Here is an 8,874-nt window from a genome sequence, read left to right as displayed (position 1 = left end):
CCTAATCTATCATTATTGATTGGCATTAAGTTGTGTGTGTGAATGAGCATTTATTTATGGCAGAAGCGCAGAGGAGAGCCTGTAATCGCCCAGAAACCACAGCGGAGGCCACCAGCGAGGAGAGTGGCTTAGTGGCGCGGGAAAATTTTAATTAAAACTCAACTAAAATGCCGACAGTCCTTCCTTTAGTCCCTCTTTGGCTGCCTTTTTGTCTCTTTTATATGCCCACAAACTAACTCCATAATTCTCACTCACTCTTCGTTCTCTTTCTCTGTAATTGCAGTTAACACGGGAGCGGACAGCAGGATGTGAGGAGATGTGGATAAAAAAGGATTTCAAATTACATTTTTAATGCTTGCAGCAGGCAGTGGGGGCCCAGCCACCAAATGAGCAACACGTGCGCGTTTTATGTTAAATATTTATAAAAACGAAAACAGCACACGCAGCAGAGAGAGAGAGAGAGAGAGAGAGAGAGAGAGAGGAGTGACCAAAAAATTCTATTAAATATTCATCTTAACGGTTATGCGACGGAGGACTTGTTCTTGTTCAAACAGCGGCTAAATAATGGATGTTTGTTAATATTAAAATGAATTTATGTGCCAGTGCCAGGCGCCCGAGAGTTTTTAATTAAGTGAAAAGCCAGCAAAAAACACCACAACCAACAACAAGAAAAGGCAGAGAGAAAGAGTGAGAGTGAAACGTGAAATGTTTGAACAGAAAGCCGCAACAATTTATTTGCATATTCAATGCTCCTGCCATAAGCTGGTGTCAAAGTGAGCTTCGAATATTCAGCAGCGCTTAGAAAGCGACATAAGGATCAGCTATCAGCTATCAGCTATCAGCAGAAGGAGCAGCAGCAACAACAGCCAGCAATCATGACTCTGACACTGATGCTCTGCCTGATTGTGGCGGGAGCCCTGCACAACACGGACTCCCATGAGCATGCCGATGGCTTCAAGCCAGGTAAGTCTAAAAAATATCGAAAAATAGGCAAATTGTTCCCTTTACTTTTGGCCAACCAAAGAGAGAACAATTTGCTTAAATAAAAGATTGAATGAGGCAAGGAGCAGTAATGCAAACGAGTATTATGTGGTGCCACGAAGCGAGCTCTGCTGTTGTAGCCCCCAAAAACGTTTTAATTACGAAATTATTTATTTAAAATGTGTTGAAATCTCGTGCTTCTTATTTTGTGTGCTTTTTTGAGTGCTTGGTGGCACTGCAAATATTATTTATTACTGGCGGATGGACTCTTTGCCCTGCCACTTGCTGTATTTGTTCGCACCGTGCGGCATTTCGTTTCCATTTTTTCCATTTTCATTTGTGTTTGTTCTGAAGAAAAAAGCGTTCGAAACGAACGTTGTGAAGACAAATAACATTTAATTATGCATCCAAAAAAAAGTTGTACACATTTTTAATTAGTCATTTGTTAACTTTTGTTTTGAAAAGCGTTTATGGCGCAAAGTCACGAGTGGGGAGAAAAGTCTGGCAGGAGATAAGGTTTATTATATGGCTAATTAGGCGGCAAAACGAATAACGACTGGAAAGAAGACAATTATTATGGAATAAAGATTTAAAGCTTTTTTCATGAAGAATTTCTTTTGCGAATATTTGGAAATATTTACAAAAGGAAAACGGTGTTGATTTTCCCGCTCATCTATACATTTTTTGATGGACTTTGAAGCAGAGTTTCTCAATAAAATGTAATAGAATTTACTCTGCCTATAAACTTTGAGGCAATGTTCTCCTATATTCTTGCTGAACTTTTTTATGCGCGAATATTTCCTTAATATTCCCCTGTGTAATTTTTCTTCTTTATTGAACATTTACTGAGCCATTTTTTGTGCGCTGACCGAAACATTTCAAAGTGTGGTTAAACCATTTTTTGCATAAATGAAGAAAAGTTCAGCAAACGGAGGCAGGAGAGAGCGTGGGATGTAGAAAAAAGAGAAATAAAATTATGCAATTTTATACAACTTCATTATGGGGGGGGGGGGGGGGGGGGGGGGGACATGTGCGGCTGCCACAACCAGCCCGGTCCCTCCCCTCGTCCCTTTTGCAATAAACGCCCATGTTGGCCACAAATCCACAAAAGCGTCACCTGTGTCACCGGCGTGTCCCTGCGGCGTCTACTTGCCAGCGCCGAAAAAAATGCATAAATTCTCATTTTTATGTGTCTGCTGTTTGGACTTTACATTAGCTCCCTCCCCGATTATCCCCAGAGAGCTATAAAAATATACACACACATATCTTACACATATTTACTACAGATACCGATGTTATTCAACAGCGCAGAATGTGTGTAAAAATATCCTGTGGGCTGTGGGCTGTGGGCGGCCAAGTGGGAATTTGCAAGCGGCGAAAATTGAGTTAAAACTGGAATATTATCAGGCAGAGTGGGTGGGTTTGGAGTGTGGCATTTAAACTGAAGGTTAACTATGTTTTATGTGTGATCATAGTCGATCATAAAGCAATAGGGAAATGTTGAGCACACAGCTGCCACACATAAATTATAGCAGCAACATTAGACAGAGGGTAGCAGCTGCGAGGGGCATGCCGCACTTTGGCAAACGCTTTAATTTCATTAGCCAAAAAACACTTGATGCTGGGAGAAAGCGCTCGTCCGCTTACATAATAATTAGTAAAATAAATTTCACCTAAATACACACAGCGAAAGGAGCGAAAAGAGAGGGGAGACAAGGCGAGGCAGCGATGGCCAGGTGAAAGCGCACGTGGCACTTACTCTTTGCCGCTGCTTCAAGGAGGCAATGGGGGGCAGGACAGCATCGTTGACGGTTCTGCGTCCACGTCGCATGTCCTCGCTGTCCTCGCTGTCCTCGTTGTCGTCCTCTTGCTGGGTTGCTGTTGGCAAATTATTTCCCATCATTTTTCACGCAAAAAGCGCAAAAATGTTTGCCATTGCCCAAACATTGAGTGGGGCAGCAAGAGTGACAGCGAGAGCGAGAGCGAGAGCGAGAGCGAGAGCGAGAGGAGTGTCCTAGTCAGACAGCAACGCAGTTGTCAACGTCGAGCACGGCGTGGCCTGGCCTGGCATTGACTGGTTCGTGCCTCTGGTGTCGATGTCCACAGACAGGGACAGGACAGGACAGGACACCCAGCAGACAGGCAGACAGAAGAGACAACTGGCAGCAGCGAGAGCTGTTGCAAGAGAGGACCTGCCACGAAAGAACGATGTCATCCGCCAAATGAAATCTAATTAAAGCGTGCAGCAAACGTGCAACAGCAGCAGCCAACTCGACGGGTGCCTCGGTGCCTCGGTGCCTCGGTGCCTCCCAAAAATGCATCTACGACAATGATGGAATATTTTGGTAAGCAAAGCGCTCTTTTATGGCTGCCAAAACGTGAGCCATTGATGTCGAGGAAGAATGACTAAAACTTTAACTGAATAAAAGCGATGAGAGACTCTTGTTGGGGCTTTTAGAAGGCTGCTAAAAACTTTTGTGGGCTGGAAAAGGAATTCAAGTGGGGAATTAAAGACGCAATTCTTTGGGATATTTCATCAGTTTAAAGCAGTGTTTATTTGTACCTCTCTTGGCTATTGATTCGCATGGAAACTATAAAGCAAAAAAATCCTTCAAATGTCTTACAAATCTTGATAAGAAGAGCTCCTTCGTAGCTTTAAAGTAGTGGACTGCACACACCTTTCTGTAAAGTAGTTTTGGGGGAATACAAAGTTGAACTTTTCTTGAAGCCTTTCAGCTCCAGTGAGCGGCTCGCAGGAGCAGCTGAAACACCTGGAAAATATAACCAATTAAAATCAAAATGACACATCAAATTAATATTTATTGTGATCCCTTTTCCGCTGTCATTAAAAACCCCGTCCGCGGAAAACAGCAATTAATATGAATCCCCGAAAATGTCCCGACTCAGGCCACAACACAACACTCGAGCGTTCTTCTAATTCAATTTCTGTGACAGACACATAAATAAAAGATACAGATAGATTTTAGGAAATAGTAGGAAAAACGAAAAGAGAAACCAAAGGCAAAAGCAGTGGAAAAGCAAGGAAAACCAACCAAAAAAAAAATATACTGTAAAAGCAATTCGCCGCACAAATGTCAGTTTTCCCATCAGCAGCAACTACCGTGGAGCTTCGGGGCGGGGGACCGGGAACTACAGCCAAAATGTAGCTGTGTATCTTTGAGTGGTGGCAAGCACTACAACATTTCGTCGAATCGTTTACCAATTTTCTGTGACTGCTGCAAATCAAGAAGAAAACCCAACCTCGCCCTGCAAAACTTTTTAAATTAACTAAAAAAAAAGAAGGAAGAATAAAACGAAATGAAAGATGGCCCAGGAGGAAAGGGCGAGTGTGGAACACGTTGTTGTGTCGCTGGTGTTGGCATTCGGTTTGAGTGTATTTTAGAGGCAAAGTGGAAAACTTTTAGTGGCATGTTTACAAAATAAACTTGCCTCGGCATGGGCCTCGGCTTGGGCCTGTGCCCATTGCCAAAACGGCCAAAAACAAAACAAAAAGAAAAATGCTGATTGCCCCGGCGCACAGGAGCAGCAGCTCACATCACAGCAGCAGCACCACCTACAAAAAAAAAGATGATTATGATGTGGTGGGTGCTGGGACAGTGGCAGCGTCGCTCAGCTGACACACATTTTTCGGCAACATTTTGTTTGGGGGCAAGGTAAGCTTTTTGTTGCTGTTGGGCCTGAACTTTTGTTTGGTTTGTTGTCACTCTCTGTCACTACCCCAACACAAAGTACTAAAAAGTAAAGAAAGAACAAGTTTTTTACACACATTTTCTGATACCCTACAGATGAAAGGCAGAACGAGGGTGGGTTGCTTCAGGGAAATCTTTGGGAGGTTTTGTTTCACAGTTTTGTTAGAGCTATAACTAAAGTTTGATTAGGTTTATGGCTGAGAAAAACCCACATTCCCGATCAATTTACTCCGGACACCCCTTAGTACGGGGTATCATCACAGTCTCCTCTCCAAGTTCTCTAAACTTTCAACCAATTTTTCGTTTTTTGTCAGTTTTGTTGTGACTGTTGTTGTCTGTTGTCTGCGCTGCTTTTTCTGCTGACAGTTGGGCAAACAAAGCATAATTTTTAATCTGGCCAAAGCAAACATTGTTACATATGCCGCACACATGCTCGAACAGGGAGAGTGCAGAGAGTGCCACCACCTGGAACGTGGCTTTTAGCTTGATTGTTGATGGCGACTGTGACAGCGGCACAAAAAAAAAAACTCCTCGCAGCAACAGAAATTATGTTTATTTGGCTGTGAGCAGCCGCCCCCGCGATTTTTGTGTGTGTGTTGCACGTACGTGACAATATCATCAGAAACGCAATCAGAGAAATATTCGCCAGCGTTTTGTTGATTTTAGCCTGTCCGTGAGGCTGGAGGAGGCTGGAGGGAGAGTCGTTTATTTTTTACTATTTTCCATCAAACATATTCTCTGACAATTATGAGCAACAATTTTGTAAAGGGTTTATTAATGCGTGTGTGTGTGTGTGTGTGTGTGTGTGTGTGTGTGTGTGTGTGGCATTGAGTTGCCCTGCAGCTGACATTTAATGACCGCACAACCTGCTATTTGCGGTGGCTATGGCCACGGCTTTCCATTTAAAATTCAAGTTCAGGACTGACAGCAGAACAGCAGCTGCCGCTGACAGGTGGCCACATCACATCAGACACACATGTGTGTGTGTGTGTGTGTGTGTCGACCCTCGTCTAGACTTTGCCACTGCCTCTGCGCCTCGTTGACTCACTTTAAAAATGCCCAATCAAGCATGACAAATGTGCAGCAGAGAGTGGAGCGGAGCACCCCGCAGGAGCTGCTTCTGTTTGCAAATTTCTTAGCACGATATTAGTCGCCATAAACAAATGGCAAACACACACAGAACGGGCAGGCTGGGGGCATGCTTCCTAGACAGTTAGCTGCTCTAATCGAAAGCAAATAAAATGCATGCCACATACCTGCATGCCATAAACTGTCGCTTGCACAAAGACAGAGACAGAGACAGACGGAGGTTAGACTCAGACATGCCACAGAGAGACCAACAGACAGGCAGTGCCAGTTGCCTCGTTGCATGCCAAGTCCTCGTTTTGCTGTACGTTTCTGTATGCTTTAGCATAATTTGCCACCAGCTTGTGTGTCTGCCCCTTAGGCGCTTTATCGGAATGCAAATGCAAAATGGAGAAAAATTAAAATTGTTTACGCAAAAGGATATTAATGTGGCCCAGCGCTAAACCTTGTAAAATATTTACAACGAATTGCTTTTAGTGGCTGTGCCCCAAAGTAATTGTGTGGCAACAAGGCAACATTCTGTTTGTGGGGCACAAAATCAAACGGAAATGACAAATGCAATGGAAAAAGTTTTGCTTTTCCCCACATTTGAGCTGCAAACAAAAAATATGGAAAAAGCGAGAGCGCTGTAGAGTGTGGAAATAATTGAAAAGGTTTTCTGTGCACACACACACACACACACACACACACCCATAAATAACAAACACACACACACAGAGAGAGACAAACAGAAGGATCTGGCGCTAATCCTAGGGCTGTGCGGCAGTGGCCGTGGCAAGTGTCGGTGCCAAAAGGGGTGCCGCTGCCTGCTGCTCGAAAAAGGTAAAATGAATCCCAGAATCCCCTCACAGAATCCCTGTGTCAGAGTCAGAGTCAGAGTTGGTAGCTGAATTTTTGGTGTCGTTTACATTGTCAGCGCATGTCGCGCTTTAAATGCTTTGATTTCATTTTTCATTTCGCTTGTCACACACACAGCGAGTGGCAGGAAGCTCTTACATAGGTAAAAGATTGGGTTCTGGGTGGCTGCTGCTGCTGCTGCTGCTGCTGCTGCTCCTTCTGGCTCAATTCAATCACAAGCTACTTACAGACAAAGCCATTACTCCTGGTTCCATGTATTCTCGTAGCTCTTGTAATCAATTTCCACGTGTGTGTGTGTAGAAGGCATCCTCTGGAATGTGTGTTGTTGCCATAAATAATCCAATTGAACTGGAGACTTTTGGGAGAGAGACACACACACACACACAGCCGCACGCATCTCAGGACACGGGGTCTATAAATAATGAGCAGGAGGCTCGTCGCGACTCCATTTTGTGTGGTTGCAAAATAAGCAGGATTAAGGATGCTTAAGAGCAAAGTCTCTGCTGTACATTGTTTGCTCTCGTGCCATGATTACAGAAATTAAACGAAAAACGAACGACACTCAACGCGCAGACTTAACCTTGAGCAAAAAGGTGCGAGCGGGCGAATGGCAGTGCGTGAAGGTGCCCCACCAAAAAGGCGTTGCAAAATAAACTAACAAACTGTAAACATGCAAGGGCAAGGCACTCGAGGACCTGTCTCTGCTTTAAGGACAAATCAACACACACACACAAAGGGGAGCGGGCATTTAGTTGGTGATTTTCCTAGGCGCTAATGCCACAAAAAGGGAGCGGTGGGGTGGTATTCTGTTGGGGTTCTGGGGAACAAACAACAAGCACAAATTGTCGTTTCGCGCTTCAGCTGAGCTTAAAGCCCAGAGTCAACAGAACACAAAAAACGAGTAAGCCCACAGACCTGCTCCGAGTCCTGGCATTCCTTGAAGCCCACAAAAACGAAGAACAAAAATCCCCCCCAACATTAAATTGTGTAAATTGTTCCTCATGCCCGAGAGAAGCGTAGAAGAAACCAAGGAAAATGAAGCAGCAAAAGCCGAAGAACAAAAAAGGAAAACTCTAAGCATCTTAGGAATTTTGTTCGGGGGCAGCCTTTTAAAGATGTGCCCCCCTTACCTCTCTCTCTCTCTCATTTTTCTACCTTTTCAAACTGTTTTTGGGTTTTTATTGTATTTTATTTTATTTTATTTATTTAGTTGTGTGTTCAAAGACACGCAGAGCGATGGAGTGAGAGTGGCTGAGCGGTTCCTGCTGGCTGATTGAATTTTCCAAGCGAGTAATTTTTAAATTGTGCTCCGGTCAGAAGGGAAGATAATTCAATTTTAGTGTTTAGGTTTCTATTACCAGAAGCACTCGCTGAAAAAGTTTCCGTGGCTTGTGGCTTTCCCTCTTTGGACAAACATAAAGAGAGAGAGAGAGACAGAGAGTGTGAGTCCATTTACATTGCAACTTTATGATCCGCTGCTGCCTTTTTTGGTGTAGAATTGTTTGCCTTTGAGGGGTTTACATAATACATACATAAATGTGTACATAAATTACAAATGCTTGAAACTACCAGTCAAATATCATTTCATAATATTATTTTCCTTCGATGGAAAATTAGAATAAACTCCCTGAAATCCGTCCAAATAACGTTTTCATTAAGACCAGGTAACTGCCCAAATGTTACACTTAACGGCTCACCAATTCCACAAAGTACCTGTGTGAAGTATCTCGGCTTGCATCTCGACCGCAGATTAACATGGAAAAACCACATTAAAGGAAAATGTCAACAACTTAGACTTAAAACACTAAAAATGTCCTGGCTGATAAGTCGAAAATCAGAAACCACTTTGGAAAACAAAATTCGCCTCTACAAATCCATACTGAAGCCTGTTTGGACCTACGCTATACAGCTTTGGGGAACTGCTAGCAACTCAAATATTGAAATACTTCAGCGTTACCAATCAAAAACTTTGCGACAAATTGTCAATGCTCCGTTTTACGTATCTAATGCAAACATCCACAAAGATCTGAATATTCCAACCATTAAAGAAGAAATAAAGAAAACTAGTAAGAAATACATCGACAGACTCCACAACCACGAAAATAATTTAGCCTTAAGTCTATTAGACAATAGCCTAACAGTAAGAAGACTGAAAAGATACAACATTCTCGATATCCCCAATAGATAAATCCAACAAACTAAAAAGATGTTATATATAATAGAAGGGCTCATTGGAAAA

The 8,874-nt window shown here is 43.1% G+C and overlaps 1 protein-coding gene across 2 annotated transcripts in view; it reads left to right on the top strand.

The window, feature by feature from the left end:
* Nucleotides 1–664: 664 nt before the first annotated feature.
* LOC117585316 (hemicentin-1) overlaps nt 665–8,874 on the top strand; it is a 60,438-nt gene continuing 52,228 nt past the window's right edge. The window contains exon 1 of one of the 2 annotated variants that reach the window (XM_034274746.1): nt 665–963. In XM_034274746.1, coding sequence (XP_034130637.1) covers nt 876–963 — 88 coding nt within the window. In that variant the 5' untranslated portion in view covers nt 665–875. The remainder of the gene's footprint in view (nt 964–8,874) is intronic. The other variant, XM_034274747.1, reaches the window with a different exon arrangement.

This window comes from Drosophila guanche, unplaced genomic scaffold (assembly GCF_900245975.1).
Source record: "Drosophila guanche unplaced genomic scaffold, DGUA_6, whole genome shotgun sequence".
In the NCBI taxonomy this organism is placed as follows: Eukaryota; Metazoa; Arthropoda; class Insecta; order Diptera; family Drosophilidae; genus Drosophila; species Drosophila guanche.
This window is presented reverse-complemented; position numbering and strand designations above follow the sequence as displayed.